The 19,910-nt window shown below is 58.6% G+C and overlaps 2 protein-coding genes across 5 annotated transcripts; both read left to right on the top strand.

Annotated features, from left to right (window-relative positions):
• Positions 1-127: 127 nt before the first annotated feature.
• On the top strand, positions 128-9,845 carry CHKB (choline kinase beta). 3 transcript variants are annotated; one of them, XM_054989262.1, is made up of 11 exons: positions 128-348; positions 1,670-1,778; positions 2,383-2,496; positions 3,341-3,474; positions 3,954-4,058; positions 4,575-4,633; positions 4,888-4,975; positions 5,846-5,954; positions 7,852-7,958; positions 8,202-8,283; positions 8,626-9,845. In XM_054989262.1, the coding sequence occupies exons 1-11, from the start codon at positions 170-172 to the stop codon at positions 8,680-8,682; spliced, it is 1,143 nt and encodes a 380-aa protein (XP_054845237.1). In that variant the 5' UTR covers positions 128-169; the 3' UTR covers positions 8,683-9,845. The 3 variants fall into 3 exon arrangements, with proteins under 3 accessions (XP_054845237.1, XP_054845236.1, XP_054845238.1); XM_054989261.1 differs by lacking the exon at positions 128-348 and adding an exon at positions 443-777; XM_054989263.1 differs by lacking the exons at positions 128-348; positions 2,383-2,496 and adding an exon at positions 443-777.
• Positions 9,846-12,776: 2,931 nt separating this feature from the next.
• Positions 12,777-18,880, top strand: LOC129335381 (kelch repeat and BTB domain-containing protein 13-like). 2 transcript variants are annotated; one of them, XM_054987824.1, is made up of 4 exons: positions 12,777-13,463; positions 13,770-14,231; positions 15,339-15,639; positions 16,257-18,880. In XM_054987824.1, exons 1-4 carry the CDS (start codon positions 13,173-13,175, stop codon positions 16,658-16,660), a joined length of 1,458 nt encoding a protein of 485 aa, XP_054843799.1. In that variant the 5' UTR covers positions 12,777-13,172; the 3' UTR covers positions 16,661-18,880. The 2 variants fall into 2 exon arrangements, with proteins under 2 accessions (XP_054843799.1, XP_054843797.1); XM_054987822.1 differs by having other exon boundaries at positions 12,778-13,463; positions 13,770-14,492.
• Positions 18,881-19,910: the final 1,030 nt, after the last annotated feature.

Genomic DNA, 19,910 nt, shown 5'->3' with positions numbered 1-19,910 from the left:
CCCTCACGCGAATGCGGCGCGCGGTGATTGGCCGCGGCGTGCCGGCAGCCGAAAGGCGATTGGCGGAGACGGGCCCGGGGGTGGCGGAGGGGGCGCGGCGATTGGGCGGGCGGCTGAGGGGCGCCGCGCGGCGATTGGCGGCGCGGCCAGCGGAACTGCGCGGCGCAGGATGGAGGCGCCCGAAGGCGACGGCCCCGGGGGGGACTTCGCGCTGCCCGGCTCGCCCCGCGGCGCCCCGGCCGTGCCGGCCCCCACCCGCCTGCGCGCCTTCCTCTGGTGCCGCGAGTTCCTAGCCGGGGCCTGGCGCCGCCTGGCCGCCCCCGAGCAGCTCGGCGTCGCCCCCGTCAGGTAGCCCCGCCCACGCCCCGCCCCCTCGGCGACGTCACCCGGCCCCGCCCCGCGGCGCGAGGGGGCGGCCGTTCGCCCGCGGAATTCCCCGCCACTGGCCCGCGCGCCCCGAGGGGCCGCGGGGGGCTTTGCGGCCTCTCCGCCGAAGCTGGGCCATCGTGGCTGCGCCTTGCTTTCTTACTTCTCCCCGTGTGTGTGTGTGTGTGTGTGTGTGTGTATACACGTGTATATTTGTATGTTCCACGTGACTGCGGCAGCACAGTTGGTTCTCCAAGTGGGGAATTTTTTGGAGATTTGGGGAGAGGCGGGACCTCAGGGTATGATGGCAGACAGACCTCTTTCCAAAGCTGCCATTTTCTCCCGGGGAACTGATTTCTGTGGCCTGGGGATCACCTGTAATTCCGGGAGATCTCTAGCCACCACCTGGAGGTAGGTAAACCCAGTTTAACTCAGGCATCGTTTGTTGCTCTTAGAGTCAGTTTTTGTTGGGTGGTGTACGAAGTTTATTTTTATAGCATTAGCTGCCCGGGGCAGTCCTCTGGGAAAGAGCAATAGAAATTCCACAAATAAGTCTCTTTTGGGGAGGGGGGTGTAGTACTTGTTAGGTCCCAGTCAGCTGGGACTAGCACACTCAGCTAGCAGAAAGCTGTCTGCCGGTGGAAATGGAGTATGTCAGGGAAAGAACTGTAACTGCCTTTCAAGATACGGGTAACTTTTTTTAGCATGGGAAAGCATTCAGGGAGGCAACTTTTGCAGCTAGTGTTAGACCAACCTCCTCTAGTGGACTGAGACAGGTGCCGATTCTGTGTGTGTCTGTCCGCGCTAGTCCCTCACACACGGCACAGTCCACGCCCACCATTCGCAGCCACCAGATATGCTCAGAGTCCACGGGCTGCTTCAGAAGAAACCTGGAAGGAACCCCTCCAGAAGGAAGCTAGGAGCCGAGCAGCCCAAGCGACCCAGATGCCTTTGGGGGTGGCAATATGCCCGGGGCCGCTAAGGAAGTGGGGAGCAGACCCTGGGCACTGGGACCCCCAGTGGTATTGCAGAGGGACCTGAGTCACTTTTCTACAGCGGTTTTATGTCTGGCCCAGCAGACATACAACAAGAAAGAAGAAAGATCCATTAAAAACCAGCAGACCAGACTCCCCCATGTGTGCATGCTCTTGACTCGCTTCGGCCAGGAGGACGGGTGCCGCTTCCCCCACCCGGGGAGCCCTGTTCTTTGCCCCCTGGGCCTGCTGGTGTTCCGCTGCAGCCTGCGCTCCCTGGCTGCGGTCCTTCCCTGACCCTCCTTCCCTCATTTCTGCTTTCTCTGCAGTGGAGGGCTCAGCAACCTTCTGTACAAATGCACCCTGCCGGATCATATTGCGACTGCCGAGAACGAACCGCGGCAGGTTCTGTTGCGCATCTACGGGGCCATCCTCCAGGTGAGGCCTTTGCCAAGCCACTGCGGGCCCCCTGCACCACTTTCTGCCTGGGCACACGGGGCCTTGGGCATGGGGGTGTCTTGACGCACTCGCCTGGTCCGGGGCTTCCTCCGGGGACGCTGCCCGTTCCTCTGCTGTGGAGGTTCTGCTTCGGGGAGCCTGTGGGTGGGTATTGGTCCTGCTTAGGTTCTGGTTATGTTTCTTTAGGGTCATAAAGGAATTCCCTCCCCCGTTGTTGAGTCTTTGTCTATCGGATTCAAGCTCTGGTTCCCCCACAGGCACCCCTGAAATGTGCAAATGGCAGGCTTGCTTGGGGGTGAGAGAGATCACTGTGTGGGCCTGGGCAGTGTGAACTCTCTGGGCCTTGTGCCAGGGTTGATGTCCTTGTCTCTCCCACCCGTCCTTGTCTTCCCAAGCCACACTGCTGTTTGTTGTGTGCCTGCTTGCCTCGGTTCTGCTGGTGGGGTCTGGAGGCTGCCCGCATGGTGTCAGTTCCAGTGTCTGAGTCTGGCCAAGCCCGTGAAGGAACATGTCTTTGGGAGAGGGATGCCTGAATGGCACTGGGGAAGGGCTGGCTCTCATCTGCCCCCTTTCTCTCCGCCAGGGTGTTGACTCGCTGGTTCTTGAGAGCGTCATGTTTGCCATCCTGGCGGAGCGGGCTCTGGGGCCACGTCTCTACGGCATCTTCCCGCAGGGGCGCCTGGAGGAGTATATCCCGGTAAAGTGGCGACAGTTGCTTTCTCTCCTCCTCTCCCGCACACGGACGCATCTCGGCACGCAGACATTAAATGTGTGCCGCAAACTCCTGCAGCAGCAGATTGGCTGGCCGCAGCGTGTCCTGCTGGCCATCGCTGGAGAGAGCCCTACAGTAGAGCACCGAGGGGGAAGCAGCCGGTGCCCTTTGGGACCCCCGAGCCCCCCGGCAACCTTCCTGTCTTGCCATGGCCAAGTATCCTAATCATGAAGTCACCTGCACGGTTCAGGAGATGGGAGCTGAGCCCCTGCTCTGGGTTGGGTGCGGGAGGCCTGGCTTCACATTCCCGCACAGCCATGAAATGATGTGGCCAACTCTGGACAGGTCAGCCCACCGTTGCTCTCAGCCTGCCACTGAGGTGGTTGTGAGGCCAAAACTTTGGTGGGAAAACTAGGTGTGCTGCTCCAAGCTCTTTGGAGCGGAAGGGCAAAGGCAGATGTAATTCCTACTACCAAAGAGGTTGGGCGCCTCAGACCGCCTAACCGGGTGATCTTCTTGCTAGGGCTGAAGCTGGGTGTATACAGGTGGTGACTCGATGCGTCTTCCCAGACAGATCCGCTCTCCGCTCCACTGCATCAGCCTTTGTTCTGCTTGGCCCAAGAACGCTTTTCTCACAGTGCCAGAGACTTCTTGTGGGGCTCTTTGGCATGAGGCACCCCCTATATGTGGGCCACCCTCTGCTTCGGCTTCTGCTGACTGCATGTCTCCAGCCATTTGCCACCTTAGAAGGAAAAGCTCTTCTTGACAAAGCCCACCCCCCCCCCTCACACAGCCACATGGACTTCTTTCCTCTCCCCCTCCCCTCCAGAGCCGCCGCCTGCTCACGGAGGACTTGCCGGAGCCGAGCATATCAGGGGAGATTGCCGTGAAGATGGCTCGCTTTCACGGCATGGTTATGCCCTTCAACAAGGAGCCCAAGTGGATGTTTGGGACAATGGAGAGGTAATATTATTGATACCTTTGGGCGTTCCTGGGTAGACTGCCGGAATAGGCTCCGCGTGATGCCGTCCTTGGAGACAGCCGCCCGGCTTCAGCAGGTGGTGTGGACGTCACAGCACTTCTTTTCTCTGGCAGTGGGGCAAGGAGGACTTGTGTGCCATATCTACAGGGGCCACCATTCAGGGGGCCGGTTTTGACCTCCAGGGCCCCGAGTAGTGCAGGCAGGTCCGTTGCACGTTCTGCCCCCTTGGCCCTCCTGTTGCAGTCGGAAGTCTGCTACGAACACCCAGAGGGTTATTCCGCCCTTGCCCAAGATCCGGAGAGTGCGGTTCTGAGGGGCGTAGGCTGAGCAGGGCTGAAACTCTTTGAAGTTACAGGCAAAGGAGTGAGGGGGGGTAGGGGGGGGCTTCTCCCCTCCTGCCAATCTGAGCGGGAGTGCTGGGGCAGTGGAGAGTTAGCGGCCAACCCTCCTTTGCTCCCAGGTACTTGAAGCAGATCTCCGAACTCACCTTCCCCCAGGAAGCTCAGCTACGGAAGCTCAACAGGCTCAAGGCGTACAACCTGGAGGCCGAAATGCGCAGCCTCAGGTGAGCGGCTGCCTCTGCTTCGGGGGGACTCCCCCCAGAATGCCTTTGGGTTTTCCTTGGTGGGTGCGGGCAGGATCACCTCTTAATGAGGCTCCATCGAGTTGCGCTGTGCTGGGTGGGGTCTGTGCTTGGAGTCTACTGAGAGGATGCCCAGGAAATTCCTGAGCAGGGCATGACACTGGCAGCTACCCCCCGCCCCCCGCCCTTTGGATGCCCACAAGGGCCTCCTCACATGGGGGCTGGACTGCTGGCTATCGGGCTGGCAGCCGTCGTCAGGAGGCCCGTTCTTCACCTTTTGCTTGGCTTTTGTTTTGAAGGCGGTGGTGTTGGGCAGTCGTGGGTTCCAGAATGAGTTCATCTGCTGTGTGCAAAATTTGGTGGTGGCGATTTAGATTCCCCTCCCTGCCAGGCCACTTACCCTTCGCATTCCCTGCTAGGGGAAGGGCAGGTCCTTGTGGGAGCGAAGGGAGCCCTTCCGGCTGTTCCAACCCTCCCTGTCTCTTGGGATTCCCGCAGGGCTCTCCTGGAGGCCACTCCGTCCCCCGTGGTTTTCTGCCACAATGATGTGCAAGAAGGTGAGAAGGGGGAGGGGGGGAGAGGAGCCCGGGAGCCTCTCTGAAGTGCTCAAGGTGGGCCAAGGATGATGCGTGGGGGGGAGAAGGGGGACTTTCCCCATCCCCTTCCGTGGCTTCTGGATCTCAGGCAGGCTGGGATGACGCCTCTAAGCAGGGGGGGGGGGCAGGTCCTCCCCCGCCCTTCAGCCTTCAGAGCAAGAACAGGGGATGCTTCTGCAGCTGCCCTCACCTGCCCCCTTGAACTGCCTTCCCAGGGAATATTCTGCTCCTGGCTGGGCGTGAGAACCTCTCCTCCGACCGTCTCATGCTGATTGACTTTGAATACAGCAGCTACAATTACAGGTGCGCAGGGCGGGGGGGGGGGGGCGGGATCTGCCTGGCTTGGCCCTGTGGCCCAGCTGGTGCGAGTGCTCTGAGCCCATGTGGCTCCCTCCGCTAGCTGGGCTCTGGTCAGCCACGGGCACGTCAGCAGCTTGGCTACTCCTTTTTTCACCAGAAAACAAAAGCTGCAGCCAAATGTTGCCCGTTGGCTTTTTTCCCCGGCACAACATTTCTTACTGCTCTACAACCTCTTATAATTACAAAATCCAAGGGTTCTCCCCCCCCAACCCCCACCCCCACACGTCAGGATACAGTTTCTCTGGCACAGAGGCTGTTAATTTACTTTGCCAGAATGGTGTGATCCCGTTTTTTATAGAGCTGGTCTTTGGGCCAAGTTAGACAATAATGAGTTTGGCACTTGAGTTTCCCAGACCTGATTTGTTTTTCTCACAGCCACAAAACAGCTTCAGGGAACACCGTTTTCCAAACCTGTGGAAGCCTGGTTCGGCTTATGACCGTGATGCGGGGGCGGGGGCGGGGAGGATGCGTTCTTACCCCCTCCCCCATGCCATTTTCCTGAGCCAGAAGGGCTCCAGGGGGAAGTTATTTGCGTGGCTTTGGGGTTGTGCTTGGTATATTCTGACTCGGACAGGACTTGTTAAAAGTATTGTGTAGTTTGGCCCTTTAACAGATGGGCTTCTCTGTGTTGGCTGTTTCTTGGTGCAGGCCGGCCTTACCATGGTAGCAGTTGGAAACCCATCCTTCACCTGTAGTCACTCTTTGTGAATGAGACATGCCGCCCTGGCAGGTGCAGGCTTATGCATGCCAGAGTCCCTGGCAGTGGCTTTGGCAACTGAGCGGAGGTCTGAGACTTTTCTTTTTCTTCCTCAGGGGTTTTGACATCGCTAATCACTTCTGCGAATGGGTTTATAACTACTCACATGACCAGTGGCCTTTCTACAAAGCCAGCCCCGAAAACTACCCCAGCCGCCACCAACAGGTATTTTAACATTTATTTTATGTCATTTATAGTCCGCCTTTCTCACTGAGACGCAAGGCGGATTACACAGTGTGAGATTAGTACAGTCAATATGAGGAACATTTCCATAAACGATACCACAGGGTAAATAGATACAAGTTCATAAAGTCATAGCGTTATCAGGAATCCAGTACAAGATAGTGGTGAAGTCTATGGTTCCTAATGCATTAGCGGATCATCTGAGACCCCCTCCCTACAGTACAGCCCTCCTATCTGAGTAAAAGGCCTTTCTGAATAATTCGGTTTTGCATCGTTTGTGGAAAGCCTGGAGGGTGGGGGCTCTCCTCAAACAGGCCCTTCCACAGGGTGGGCTGCTGTCAACTTTGCCGATGTGCAAGGCGGCACCTGCAGGAGACCCGGTTCGGATGAGCGAAGGTGACGTGGAGGAGCACAGGGAGGGAGGTGGTCCCGTAGGTATGCTGGACCAAGGCCGTGAAGAGCCAATACCTTGAGCTGAGCACGGTTACTAATGGGTAGCCCATGGAGTGATTGCAGGATGGGGGTGATGTTCCTGCTCCTGCTCCCTCCTGATAACAGCCGATGAGCACAGGTAATCAGCTTGTGCTATTCAAAAAGAAGAGTCAGGATTCCTTTGTTTTCCTGTATTTACAAAGCAATTATAAAACAGAAAAAGTGCGACCATCAACCAACTGTAAAGCAAGGCTATACTACAGTATATGAAATGCATCCACAGAGAGAGACTTAGCAGAGGAGGTCAGATTTAGAGCAAGGCACGAGCAGCTCCGTAGCAAAGAGAAACTGAAGCTCACCGTTGCACACAAAGAGACTAGAACTGCCTAGTGCTGCAAAGGTGGGAGCAGCCCAGGAGTTCAGGGCTGCCACGAAAGCCACGGCGCTGTCCCCAGACGTCCTGATCCCCGTGCATTTCGCTCAGAACACGGACCCTTCGTGTGGCGTCCCCAGAGGAGAAGGTGCCTGGGGTGGCCGTGGAAAAACCCTCTTCCTAGTCTCTAGCGAGGTTTACAGACAGACTGTGGTCCAGTTAAGGTGGTCCCCCTTCCACGGCTGAAGGATCCAGAGGGCTTGTCGGTGTCTTGGGAAGCCAGCCTGGCCCTTCGACCCGAGCCCCTGTGGGTGTAGCCCTGGAAAACGGCCAGGCTGTTAGGCTCACTGGCAGATCGCTCCTACTCCCCGTCACTCGGTCTTCTCTGTGGAGCTAACTTCAGGATGCAATTTGGGGCCAGCCTGTAGGTGACGTTTGGCCCACCATGTTGAGCCTCGCCCCTTGCCTCTCTTGGCAGATGGCTGCAAGGCAGGACGGGCTGGTTGAGCAGGCCAGAGAAGTGAAGTGGGCCTTCTTGGGGGTGGGGTGGGGGAGCGGGTTGCTTTGAGGGAGGGGTGTGTCTGCCCATGAATCCCCAGCGTCCCTGTTTAAGGGGCGACTGGTGTGAAAGACTTTCAGGAGCTGCTTCCAGGCAGAGGGGTTGATGCTGGCCTTGAGGGGCCGAGGGGCTGGCCCGGGAGAAGTGGCCTCAAGTATTATGGGAGGGGCTCCTTGGCCCAGTGACTGCTCTCCACTTGCTCCTCCCTAGAAAACTGGAGAATTGCATGATGACACACCCCTCCCCTCCTGCTGCTAGATGCTCAGGATTCTCCCCCAAAGTTGACACACTGCAGTGTGCGGCCTGAGTGCGTACCTGGCACAGTCAGATACAAACAGAGGGCAGCCGCAGAGGCAGGAAATGCACTCACCGTGAATGCCCTCGGAGCTCCAGGGAGCCGAACATGATTTGGGGGTGCAGGTAAGAAGGCAGAGCCAGGGGCTGCTGCAGCCAGAGACACAAACGCGCCCCCCACACTGTTGTCCCAGCTGCTTCCAGGCCTGCTCTTTCCACAGCTGCACTTTGTCCGGAGCTACCTGTCTGAAGCACGGGGGAAGAGCCCGCCCCCCTCACCTGAAGAGCAGGAGCGCATGGAGGCCGAAATGCTCCTTGAGATCAGCAGGTCAGAGGCAGGAGGAGCAGAGATGTTCTGGGCCGGGGGCCGGGAGGGAGAGCTCTTTTGACCCTGCAATGGGCCCCAAAGTCCCTCTGCCTTCCATGGAGAAGAGGGGAGGTGTTCTGCTCGCTGTCCTCCTTGGGGAGGGAAGGGGAGGGGGCAGGGGGAGGGGGAGGAAGGCAGTCGGAAGAAAGAACGCTGGAGCAGTCTCCCCCGCCTCCATTGTGCTTCCTTCCCCCCTCCTCCCAGGTTCACGCTGGCCTCCCACTTCTTCTGGGGCCTCTGGTCCATCTTGCAGGCCAAGATCTCCACCATTGAGTTTGGCTACCTGGTGAGTGGGCCAAGGGGAGCCTCCCTGGATGTGCCTGGGCAGGTCGGCTCCTTCAGCCGGGGGCCTGGGGGCTCCCCCCTCCTGCCAGCATGCAGAAGCAGAAAAAAACAACCCATGCCACTTTGGCTGAATTTGTGCCCCTTTTTCTGGCCGAGTTGCTTTTCCTGCGTGACTGCTTCGTTCTGGGTATGAAACTAAAGCGCTGCTTTCTGGCCTTCTGCTCATGGGGCACGAGGAGGCACGTAGAGCCAGGTCGACAGAGAACACGGTGGGCGGCTGGAGGTCCTCTCTCGTGTGCGTGTCCGTCCTCCTGCCTGACTCTCTCTGTCCTCTCCGCCCCAGGAGTATGCGCAGTGCCGCTTTGAGGCTTACTTCCAGCAGAAGGCGCTGTGTGAGTGACCCCTGCTTTCCCCAGGAGAGCCTCCCCTGGGCTGGCCCCCTGCAGAATCTCCGTGCAACGTGGACCTCAAGGGACATCAGCGTGGACCAAAGGCCCTGAAGGCAGCTCAGCTGGCTGGACAGCCCCTTGTTCTGTGAAAACATGGCAGAAAACCTCTGGCGGGGGCGGGGGGGGAGCTGGGGACGAGAGCGGGCATCCCTGGTTAGCTTCCTCGGGGGCTTTTACAGGTCGGTCACCAAAGAGGAGGCTGCTGGCTAGTGCAAGCGCTGCAGGTGGAATTGGCTGGTGGGGACCATTGGGAGAAGGGGGACCAGGAGACCTCTGCCCAGGCAGGGAGGGGATGTGCCCCAGGCCCGCCTGCTCCCCCCTGGCCTCCTGTTGCTCTGCCTGTGCCGCCCTGCTTTGGATGTACATGTGCTCAACCCCCTCCTTGCTTAGCCCATGTCTTCCAGATGTTTGTGTCCTCCTCGCCCTTTGCTGGGCGTCTTCACACACACACACACACACACACGGCTGATATGTCGGTCTTTGAGCTGGTCCCAGACTGACGGGAGGAAGCCGGGGGTGAGGGGGGAGTTGCTTAGTCAGCGTGCAGCACGGATGGACACAGGAACCCCTGGGCAGAAGTCGTGCAGGACCTTGGAGGCCTCGCCCATTGCAAACTCCGGGGCTAGGGAGCTTCTCTGCACGCGGTGCCCTGCTGTGGGCTGTGCTTTGCCCATCGGCACCTTAGGGTATGGGGAGGGCTTGGAGGGGTGCTGCTGCTGGGGGGGGGGGGTCCCTTGCCCTGGGATCCCTCCAGCCCGTCTGGCTGCCATAAGTGCTTCTCTGGGCCTGCTCTCCAAGCTGTGGTCACAAGCGAGTGTCCCCCAGCACCTGTCCTCTCCTGCTGTTTGGGGAGGGGGCACCCAAGCGTTCCTCCTCTTCCTCAGGCTTCCTGGCTGTGTCTGTCTGGATGAAGGGGGGGGGGTGTCTTGATGATCTTCGCTTTGCCACAGCTGTGTTTGGGTGAAGCTGTTGCACAGGAGCCAGTCGTGCTGAGGGATTGGCGCACACTCTCTTTCGAAGCACTTGCCTGCCCCCCCCCCCCAGGGGCTCTCTTGCTCAGATGTAACCCACTCGCTGGGGAATGTCACGTCACCAATAAAGAAGTGGCCTCGTTGACCTGCCTTGGAGTGCTTTGTGCGGGGCCAGAGCCTGGGGAGGGGGAGGCCCATGCTTCCTGCCAGGCCTGCGCAGGATTTGGCGGCAGCCCTCCGGCCCTTCTGCCTGGGGTACGGGAACACCCCGGGCTGCCTTAGGCGGTATCGGAGCATTGGGCCAGCAACGCTCAGACTGGAAGCGGCTGCCCGGGGTCTCGGGAGGGGAAGGGCTTTCACGCCACCTGCTGCCCGGCCCTTTGAAATGGGAGATCTTGCCAGGAACTGGACCTGGGACCTGCGTGCCACACAGATGTTCTGCCACTGAGTCAAGGCCCTTGCCAGCCTCTCTCTCAGAGAATGCCGAGGCTCACGCATGTCGTGGGCCTGGGGGCTTCCGTGCTTTGTGGATCTTCTTTCCAGTCTGAGCAGACAATACAAGATAAACGGTATTGTGGTAAAACGTTTCTGTGCTGCCTTTCGGATGTTGAATTCACCTGGAGTAACTCCTAGAAGTCAAGTGGTGACTGAGCCTCACACCCCAGGGGCTTGTTTTGCAAAAAATAGCTTGTGGGGGGCAGGCCTTGCAAGGGAGCAAAAATGCTTCTCATTCCCCCCCCCTCCCCAAAGGAGAGGAACAGCCAACCTTGTCTCTCCTGCCTGATACTTCTGGGGCGGGGGCTGTGAGGCTTTCAACCCCCCCCGCCCCGCCCCGGCCCTTCCTGGGCTACTTCCATCGAATGGTCCTCTTTCCTGTCCTGAGCATTGGCTACCTGTCCAGTCAGACTGAGGCGGCTTCCCTTGGCTTCTGCAGCAGGCAGATCAAGGAGATGGCGCCTTCTCTCTCTCTCTCTCTCTCTCACACACACACACAGAGAAGGCTCTGGGAAGGCACAGGTATTGGTAGCAGTTGTATTTATGTGCCTGCTTCCCATGCGAGAAAAATGCTTAAGGTGACCAATAAAAGCAGCATACCTTAAGTACTGATTCTGAGAATGTACCCCCTGCCTTCCCATAGACTTCAGCGACAAGCGGCCTTGTTGTAGTTCGAAACACTAAAGTTGTAGGCGTGTGGGTGAAAGCGGAGCTCCGATGGCACTACGAAGGGCACCCGCGGCCAAGCAGCCACACCCAGCCCTCTTTCTAAGTAGTGGCCATGTCCCCCTCCGGGCAAAGCGTGCCAGTGCTGCCCAGGAGGAGGAGAGAAAGCACGGGGGGGGGCAGCTGCCAACGGGGCAAAGCAGGGGCCTCCCCCCCCCCCCGGCGCAAGGGTCTTGCCTTCAGCAAGCACGGCTTTCGTTCTGGGTAGACATCCGTGCGAATTGTGCCTTCTGCATATACTGCCTTGAGAGTAAGGCAGGAGTCTTGCCCGGCTCCTCCTCGGGGTTACCCAGTAAGGAAGGCGGCTTCCTTACCTGCCCGCCCCCCCTGAGGTCTGCTGCAGTGCTTGGCTGCTGCCTGCTGCTGCTGCTGCTGTGTGAGGCTGGCTGAGGGCACAGGTGAGGCTGGACGGGCGGGGGGCGGGGTACAATCTTGGAACAAAAGCCGTCAGCATGGTGAGGGGAATGCAGAGCTGGAGGCCGGCCCCTACCCAGATTGGCCTGTCGGGTTTGGGCCTGAGCTCTGCAGCAGGAGGAGTCCCCCCCCCCCTCCGTGGGATTTCCAGCTGGAGGGACTGCAGAGGACCCCTCGCGAGCGGAGCAGGGATGGGGGCTCAATGCAAAGAGCCCCAAGGGAGCAGCGATGGCCCCCAGCAGCACACGCAGCCCCGCTGGAGAGCGCACTCCTGCCTGGAGCCTGGCCGGCTCTGAGCAGGTCCCAGAACGGGGGCTGAGCACGGAGCCGCTCAGCAGCCAAATGACTGGGGAAGAGGCACCGCGGCCTTTTTCAGAGCCAAGTATTTCTTACCCCCCTTTGCCAGTTCTGTCCCTCTGGGCAGCCTCCTGCTGGTAGGTAGACGGGCAGACCGCAGAGGGGGTTTCCTCGGCCTCTCCGCAAAGTGGCATTCGGGACAGCGCTGCTGGGGCTTGGCTGCGTTGCTCCTCAGCGGTGAGTCTGGCTGCAGCTTGCACGTGGCGGTGCAAGGGAGCTTTGCGCAGCGCTCAGCGGCGCGCTTCTCTCCGGGCTCCTGAACTGCCTGGCGAAAATGGCCCAGGAACGTTGGAGGCGGACCGGGGTGTTCCCAGCAGCCCGGGTGGGTTGCAGCGAGGAAGCCGTAAAGAGTTGGTGGGTTGGATTTGATAATATTTTATTTATATTTCGCCCTTCAGGATGACTTAACACCCACTCAGAGCTGTTTACAAAACATGTCATTATTATCCCCGCAACAAAACACCCTGTGAGGTGGGTGGGGCTGAGAGGGCTGTGAGAGAGCTGTGACTGACCCCAGGTCCCCCCGCTGGCTACAAGCGGAGGGGTGGGGGATCAAACCCGGCTCTCCAGATTAGAGTCCCACCCGCGCTCTTGACCCCCGCGCCAAACTGGCTCCCTGCCTGGCGGCTGCCCTCTTGCGCCCTTCGGGCCACTAGAGGGCGCCCTTTCTCCACTGGCCCGCCTCTGGCGCAGAAAGCGGCGCGAAGGAGGACCCCCCTCCCCCTCCCCCTCCCTTCGCGAGCTCCTGCGCGTTGACCTTGACTGTCTGGACGCCCCCTCCCGCCGCCGATCCAGTGGGGCAACGGGCGGCAGCCCCGGGCAGCGTCCTTGGAGGGCGCGCACGCGTGAAGGGCTGGCTCCCTGCGGAGAATTGTCCTGAGGCGGGGCTGACCCTCTTGGCCTGGGCTCTGCCCCGCGTGAGGACAGTGCTGCCCTCCCCGCTGACCGGCACACCTCTGGCGATGGCAAAAGCCGCGTGTGGCCAAGGAAGGGGTTTCTCCTGTCTTGTATCTAGGGTTGCTAACCCCCAGGTGGAGCCTGGAGATCTCGAGCTCCGCAGGAGAAAGCAGCTGCTTCGGAGGGTGGGCTCTATTGCCACTGAGGTCCCTCCCCTCCCGCAAACGCTGCCCTCCCCAGGCTCCGTGGGCCCCCTGCCTGGGTTGGTGTTATGGGGCCCCCTCCTCTTTGAGGTCTTTGGAGGACAGGGCTAGGTTCAAGCAGCTGGAGGGGGGGCGTCCCTCAAGGCCAGCCCGGGGCGCAGTCCCCGGAGATTGCTGACCTCTCCCTGCAGGCCCCAAAGACACCTTTGGTCCTCGGGTGGGCCCTGCGCGTGGTGCAGGGGATGGATGCCCAGCTGAGCTGGGGAGGGCAGGGACTTGGCTTGCTTTGCTGTGAAGTCCAGCTAAAAATAACTCCGGTGTTTGAGCAGAGGCCTCTTCTGGCCTGCGTGCCAGGCACAGGGAGCGTCCCACCTGGGAATGCCCAGGCTTGCTATGCCCTGCCGGGGCCTGCGTGCCGCCTCGTTGCGGGGGCTCTCTGTAGCTTCTGCCTGGCTGGCGTGGGGCCCTCTTGTCACACGTGGGCTGGGTTGCCTGTGCCGTGCCCTCTGCAGCCTGTGCGCCCTTGTGCTGTACCCCTGGAAAAGGCCTGGTGATGCCTCGGTGTTGCTTCCTGAGCCCTGGGAGGGCTGCCCCGAACGGAGGATCTACAGGGGAGGAGATGCCGAAGCTGAGCTGCTCACCGTCTACACCAAGCCCTGCTCCTTTCAGGTATGCTGAGGGGCAGGGGGAGGCCAGGCTGGGAAAGAGCCGTGAGCAATCCCTGAGTAGTTGGCCTCCTCTTTTTCAAAGGGCCCAGGAGAGGAGAACGAGTCCAGGCCTGGCTGGAGCTCGACCCGCAAGGCTGCTCCTCTGCACCTTCTGGCTGCAAGCAGGGTGCTTCCAACGTTCCCTTTCCCTGCCTCCCTCTCCCCACTAGATCAGTTTAATAACACCCCCACACACACACACACACACGCACACACACCCTACCCAGGCTCCTGACTGCTGCTGTCTTTCTTTCTCCCTGTCTGGCAGGTTGACCTGGCCTGGCTGGCGGCTGAGAGTGCTTATTTCAAGGCCCTCTCTCGGTCCCGCATGCAGGAGGCAGCAGGCGGGCAGCTTCACCTGGACCACGTGCCCTCAGGGGCTTTCCATGCCATCCTGCAGTGGGTTTTCTTAGGGCGCTTCAGTCTGGCAGAAGAGGAGCTCTTGCCAGCTGTGCAGGCTGCCAGCTACCTGCTGCTACCGCGATTCCTGGACCGGTGCTGGGAAGCTTTGCGCCCGCTGCTGGGCCCCCAAAACTGCTTTTCTTACTTGCACTTTGCTGAGGCGGTGGGCTGTCCTGAGCTGCGGGCAGAGGTGTGTAGGTACCTGAGCGCTCACCTGTTGGAACTGGCAAGGCCTGTCACACACCAGTTGGCCCCACAGATGAAAGAAGAGCTGGCCCGGCTGCGGCTGGATGGCCCTCCCAGGCTCTGTGTGCTCCAGAAGGAGAACGTGAGTGGGGCCCCACTGCCACCCTTGCGTGGCCTCTACTGCCGCCCCCTGCCCCCGGAGGAGGGGGATTGGCACTGTGCCACCCACCTGCCCTTCCAGGCTGAAAAGTGGAGCTTCAGCACAGCACAGCTTCTGAACTACCTCTTCATCATGGGGGGCTACCGGGAGAAGAGGGGGGCTCGTGGATTCATCTTCCGCATGGCCGCTTTCCGCTACAATCCCCTGACGGACGTGTGGCACCCCACTGCCCCTCCCAAGAAGGTCAGACCACGCTCCGAGACCAGCCCATCTGCACTGTCCCCTCCCTGCCTTCAGGCTTCTAGCCCACACCTGGGAGCTGCTTCCCCTTCCTGGACCACTAAGAAAGCCATATGGCTCTTTGCATTTGTGCGTGTGAAGGAGTTCCCCCGAGTCACATGATGTGGGCTGTTCTCCTAGCCAAAGAAGCTAAATGCATGTGGCTCCAGAACTGGGACTTAGAGGCTGGGGGTGGGTGGGGAAGGGGGGGCGCTCAAAGAATCAAGATTTGGGAAGCGATGCAACTGGGAGGGATATAAGGCCATCCGATCCCCCCCCCCCGCCGCCGCCGCCGCCAATCCTCCCGCCATTCTAGCCCACGCACAGGAAGCAGCAGCAGCTCGGCAGCAAAGGGCGGGCATCAAAGGAGCTACTTGCTGCCCCCTCCCTGTGACCCTTGTGGTCTTCAAAGCCCTCTTAGCCCTCCCCCTCCCCCAAATTCAATGCTTTTTAAAAAAATGTGCAACCATACAGTTCAGCAGCAGCTTTGTGGAGTTCAAAAATGCATGCATTCCCCATTTGGCTGTCCGTCTTCCAGTTCAGGGGCTTTTCTGCCACTCTGGGTGGGTTTCTACATGTCATGGGACGTGACTGCAAGCCTGCACTGCTGCCCTAGGAGAATGCACAGGTGTGCTGTAATGGCATGCCCAGATTACTGCTGCATAGCTCTGTGGAGTTGCAGATTTTCTTTTAACGGAGCATTGTCCCCCCTCATAGCTGGGCTTGATAGGCCAAGCAAGCTTTTCGCATTTCCAGCCTTGGGCATATTTCCTGCCTGCTCCAATGCCTCACTGCCTGATCTTCCCACAGCGCCGACGGCACTTCAGCACTGCCGTTGTTGGGCATCACATCTACGCCATCGGCGGCTGGTATTTAGATTCCCTTTTGGCTCCAGACAGCAGCACCTGCCTCTACACAGCCGTCGAGCGCTATGACCCCTGGACTGACAGCTGGGCCTTTGTCTCATCGCTGCCCATGGGGGACTTCTCCTTCACCATCTCGCTGTCCCATGACCTGCCACTCTGCACAGCTCACGCCGGGTCCATCTACACGCTGGGCACTGTGCAGCGCACTGGAGAGAAACTTCTTCTGTGCTACGACGTGGCCACTGGTGAGGGAGGCTGGCCCAAGCAACTGGTGGCTTCTCTTCCTGAGGTCTTTGGGGGCCCATCTCTGGGCCCGCACAATGCAGTTTCCTGGTGCTCTCCAAGAGCCCGGGGGACGCCTTTTCCTTGGGTTCTGTAATCCAGGTGGGCCCGTGCTAATGGCTACCAGCCCACAGAGGAGAGCCAGCTGGAACCAGTCGGGAATGTTCAGTCTGCATATCAGCTGCCTTCACGGAGCCCGAGCATGTCTGGGGGAGGGGGGAGGGGGGAGGGTGTGCCTGAGTCCCCCACCCCAGACCTTGCCAAGTTTTCTAGTAAACTGACGCACTGCAAAACGGGGGGGGGGGCACATCAGTGTTCACAATTCACCACTGTCATATTTAAAGTACCCCCGGCTGCCCATTGATGGTGGGCTCTAGTAGAACCCCTTGAGGTTTGTGGAAGGGGCAAAGTAGTCCAGCCTCAAAGAGGCAGCTGGTGAGCAAAGAAAGACCCCTGGGCACTACAGGGGGTGGGGGGTGGGGGGTGAGAGAGAGATGGTGGGACAAAGCAAGAAAATGCTGGGTGGGGGGTTGGGGGGCCTAGCCTGGTGGATGACTGCCTGGTGGTCTTCTCCTTGCAGATACCTGGCAGGAGCTCCTACCAACTCTGACGCGGGCAGATGCGGACCTGCCTGGGCTGTACTTCCTGGGTGGCACAGAGCCGCTCTTCGTGGTGGGCAGCAGCTCTCGGGACAACGTGGTGACTTCTTTCAGCGTGGCTTCGCACCAGTGGGGCCCTGTGCGATCTCTGCCCAAGTGCAGCTTGGCTGGGCAGGGCCTGGTTTGGGAGGGGCTTCTCTACATGGCTTCCCCTGACTTGGGGGCCATATTGCAAGCAGACCTGAGCAGGCCTGCCTGCTGGCTGCTGCTGCCTCCACCCCCCTTTCCCCTCTGCTACGAGGCCCTCTTTCTGCTTCACTTCCCCCAGGCTGCCACCACTGGAGAAAGGGCAGCTGAGCAGGGCGAGGAGGATCCCCAGAGGTGAAGGGAGCTCCCCCACACACACACTTCTTCAGGACTGCTCCCCACTTCCTGGCCCATTTTGACTCATGGCTGGTTTTCTTTGCACTGAGAATGGGCAGCATCTGTTAGGTTTGCTTTATCTACAAATGCACAAGCAGACATCACTGGAGGGGAGGAGTGGCTGCTACAGGCGGCAGATGTGCCCTGCCGCCTCCCCTCTGCCCTCCCCTTTGATGGCACTTGATGGCCAAGCCCCCCCTCCCCCGCCAGACCCATTCACCCTTATCGCACCACAAACGCACAACAGGGGCTGGGCGGTCTGAGGCCACAAACTGCGGCGGGTGGCTTCTTGCCCATCATGGTTGCAAAGTCGACCTTTTTGTGAGCTCCCAGTACCTTGAATGGTCGTAGTTGACCGGATGCCCCTACGTAGCTCAAGCTATTTAGGCTGCTCGCTTACAAGACTTACAGGACCTCTTTCCCAGGGGATCAAATTGACATAACGGAGCGACGTCATTTCTTGGCACACAGCAAGCAGCCCCGGGCCCTTCGGTGGGCGCCACGTCCACTGAAATGACAGGATCCTGCTCCCTTTATCATCACTTTGCATGGAGTCAGTTCTTGGGGGGTGGGGGTTGCTGGCACACAGTGAATCAGTCCTGGATTTTACCTGCCAACAGTCACAACCGTCAGGCTCTGGTTTGTTGATGGGAGTTCACAGGTCTCTGGGCATGTTTTAGTTTTTGACATTCGCTTGACGCGTACGGAGCATTTTCAACTAGCGATGTGCTTTGCAGTCTAAAACGATGCGCTCTCTCCCACATCCAAGCCCGTCCACCTGCTGGCTTTCTAGGGGAGCAAGAACTCTTGCGATGGTGCAAGTTTACATCGCCCGGGAATGCTGTGCTTGCAGGCTTCTGGGGAAAGGGGTGTTTTGAAGGGACTGTTTCACAGACTGCCTTCTTGTCGTTGTCATTAATTAATAACTGTACTTACATACCACTCTTCTAGATAGATTGGTGCCCCATTCAGAAGGATGAACAAAGTCAGTGTTGTTCTTATCCCCGCAATACAGCTGGGGCTGAGAGCAGTGGCTTACCAGGGCCTCCTGCTGAGCTTGTGGCAATAGTGGGATTTGAACCAGCAGAGTGCTGATTTTAAAGAGTTATTCTGTTCTTCTCAACCAAAGATGTCCTCCAAATAGCTAACAAACAAAACAAAATTGATAAACCACCTATACAGCCTGACATCAATAAAAGACAGAGGGAACAGCCCAAAAATCAATTGGCTCAAAAAAAAGATGAAAAGGGAGGGCCGAGTTAATAAAGCCAAGCAGGGGCAAAATTAAATAGCTCCTGAAGCCTGGATGAGCAACTGCCTTTCAGCAGGCTGGGTACCATCTGTGAGGAGGGAGTCCATAGCTGAGGTGCCACCACCGACCAAGCCCTGCCTCTGCTAACCACCCATCAATTAGTGCAAAATGCTGCAGCTCGACTGTTATCAGGAGCGAGCAGGAGCATGAACATCACTCCCATCCTACAGCTGCTCCATTGGCTACCTATCAGTTACCGTGCTCAGTTCAAGGTATTGGTTATTATATACAAAGCTCTTCAATGCCTTGGTCTGGCATATCTCTGGGACTGCCACCCTCCCTATGTTCCTCCACAGCAGCTTCGCTCATCTGAACAGGGTCTCCTGCAGGTGCCAGGCTGCACACGGGTGAAGTCAACAGCAGTCCGTACAAGGGCTTTCTCTGTGGTGGCCCCTATCCTGTGGAACGGCCTGCCTGAGGAGGTCAGGAGAGCCCCCACTCTCTTGGCTTTTCGTAAACTATGCAAATCCGAACTATTCAAAAAGGGTTTTTACTCAAATGGGAGGGCTGTATCATAGGGAGGGGTCTCAGATGCTTCGCTAATGAGTTACAGACCATAGACCTTCATCACTATATTGCCTTACATATTATCTGCTGCTTTAAATATGTACTCCTATGTACCACCAGTGCTCCCTGTTGTCTGTTAACCCTAGAATTGATTATGTTCTGCTTCAGTATTTTTTCTGCTCTGTATCGGATTCTTGCTAATACTACGTCTTCTAAACTTGTATCTATTTACTCTATGGCATGGTCTATGGAAATGCCCTTGAAATTGACTCTACTAATCTCACACTCTGTAATCCACCTTGAGTCTCTGTAAGAAAGGCGCACTATACATGACATAAATCAATAAAATAAATAAAAAATTTAATGCCACCTTTCCTCCACTAAACTCGGGGCAACGTGTATGACTCTCCTTGTTTCCATTTAGTTCTCACAAGTCCTGTGAAGCCGAGTAGGGCTGGGGAGAGGGACTGCCCAAGATCACTCAAGGAGATCCGTTGTGAAATGGGGATTTCGGCAGAGCTCTCCCGTCCTGGCACCCACCGGCTTGCTGCCAAAGGTGGGGCAGGTCCGCAGGCAGCCTCCTCTTCCTGTCCAGGCGGCCCCAGGCATGGCTGGTGTCATCAAGCCACTTCCGGCCCTCAGCATTGGGCAAAGGACAACAGAAACATGCTTTTCTTGACAGCCTGGCGACTGGATTCTTACAGCTATTTGGAGACCCCCCCCAACCCACCCCCAGGCATTCTAGGAGCAGGCTGAAACAGCCCCAGCTGATGCGGCATCCTGCTCAGAGCACTGGAGGGGGCGGGGGGGGGGCGGCAATGCCTGTCCTGCCTCTTTGTTTTGTGGCTGCTAGTTATGATGGCCCAGTTGTACCTCTATATTCAGAGGCAGTCTACCTCTGAGCACCAGGTGCTGGGGCTAACCAACAGGACAGCCTTTCTGCTCTGCAGGGGAGCTTTCTCAAGGCATTTGACTAACCCAGGGAGCCAGCTGGGCTCTTCTGTTAGAGTCTCTAATCTGGCAGAAAGCTTGCAGGAGAAGCAGCCACCGCCCCGCCCCGCCCCTTCAGCGTGAGGGAGGACCATGGGCCACCCCTGCAAGAGCTGCCTTGGCGCTTCAGTGGAGAGAGGCACAGCTCCGTGCTGGCTCTCAGTTCTGCCCTAGCCTGTGCCATTGGCCGGACCGCAGCCAGCCAGCCAGCCAGCCTCTACCTCCCTCCCCGCTCCTGTGCCCTCTCACCCAAATACCAGCCTCTATTTATAGCCCTGGCCTTCCGAGGCAGCTGCTAGTCCTCAGAGGCTGCCCTGGCCTCACAATCTGGGTGAGCACACGTTCCCCCCCCCCGTGTTCCTGGCTGTGAGCAGGCCCTGGTTCCCTGCACGCACTACACACA

The sequence above is a fragment of the Eublepharis macularius genome, chromosome 9 (assembly GCF_028583425.1).
Source record: "Eublepharis macularius isolate TG4126 chromosome 9, MPM_Emac_v1.0, whole genome shotgun sequence".
Classification (NCBI taxonomy): Eukaryota; Metazoa; Chordata; class Lepidosauria; order Squamata; family Eublepharidae; genus Eublepharis; species Eublepharis macularius.
The sequence above is the reverse complement of the archived record's forward strand: the minus strand, read 5'-3'. Positions and strand labels throughout refer to the sequence as shown.

Bases quoted from the DNA above. Each gene is read 5' to 3' on its own strand.
- LOC129335381 (XM_054987822.1), top strand. From the start codon at position 13,173: ATGCCCAGGCTTGCTATGCCCTGCCGGGGCCTGCGTGCCGCCTCGTTG. The intron at 13,464-13,769 runs GTATGCTGAGGG...CCTGTCTGGCAG, and splicing joins CCAAGCCCTGCTCCTTTCAG to GTTGACCTGGCCTGGCTGGC. The intron at 15,640-16,256 runs GTGAGGGAGGCT...TTCTCCTTGCAG, and splicing joins GTGCTACGACGTGGCCACTG to ATACCTGGCAGGAGCTCCTA.
- CHKB (XM_054989261.1), top strand. From the start codon at position 584: ATGTTCCACGTGACTGCGGCAGCACAGTTGGTTCTCCAAGTGGGGAAT. The intron at 4,976-5,845 runs GTGCGCAGGGCG...TTTCTTCCTCAG, and splicing joins TACAGCAGCTACAATTACAG to GGGTTTTGACATCGCTAATC. The intron at 7,959-8,201 runs GTCAGAGGCAGG...CCCTCCTCCCAG, and splicing joins ATGCTCCTTGAGATCAGCAG to GTTCACGCTGGCCTCCCACT.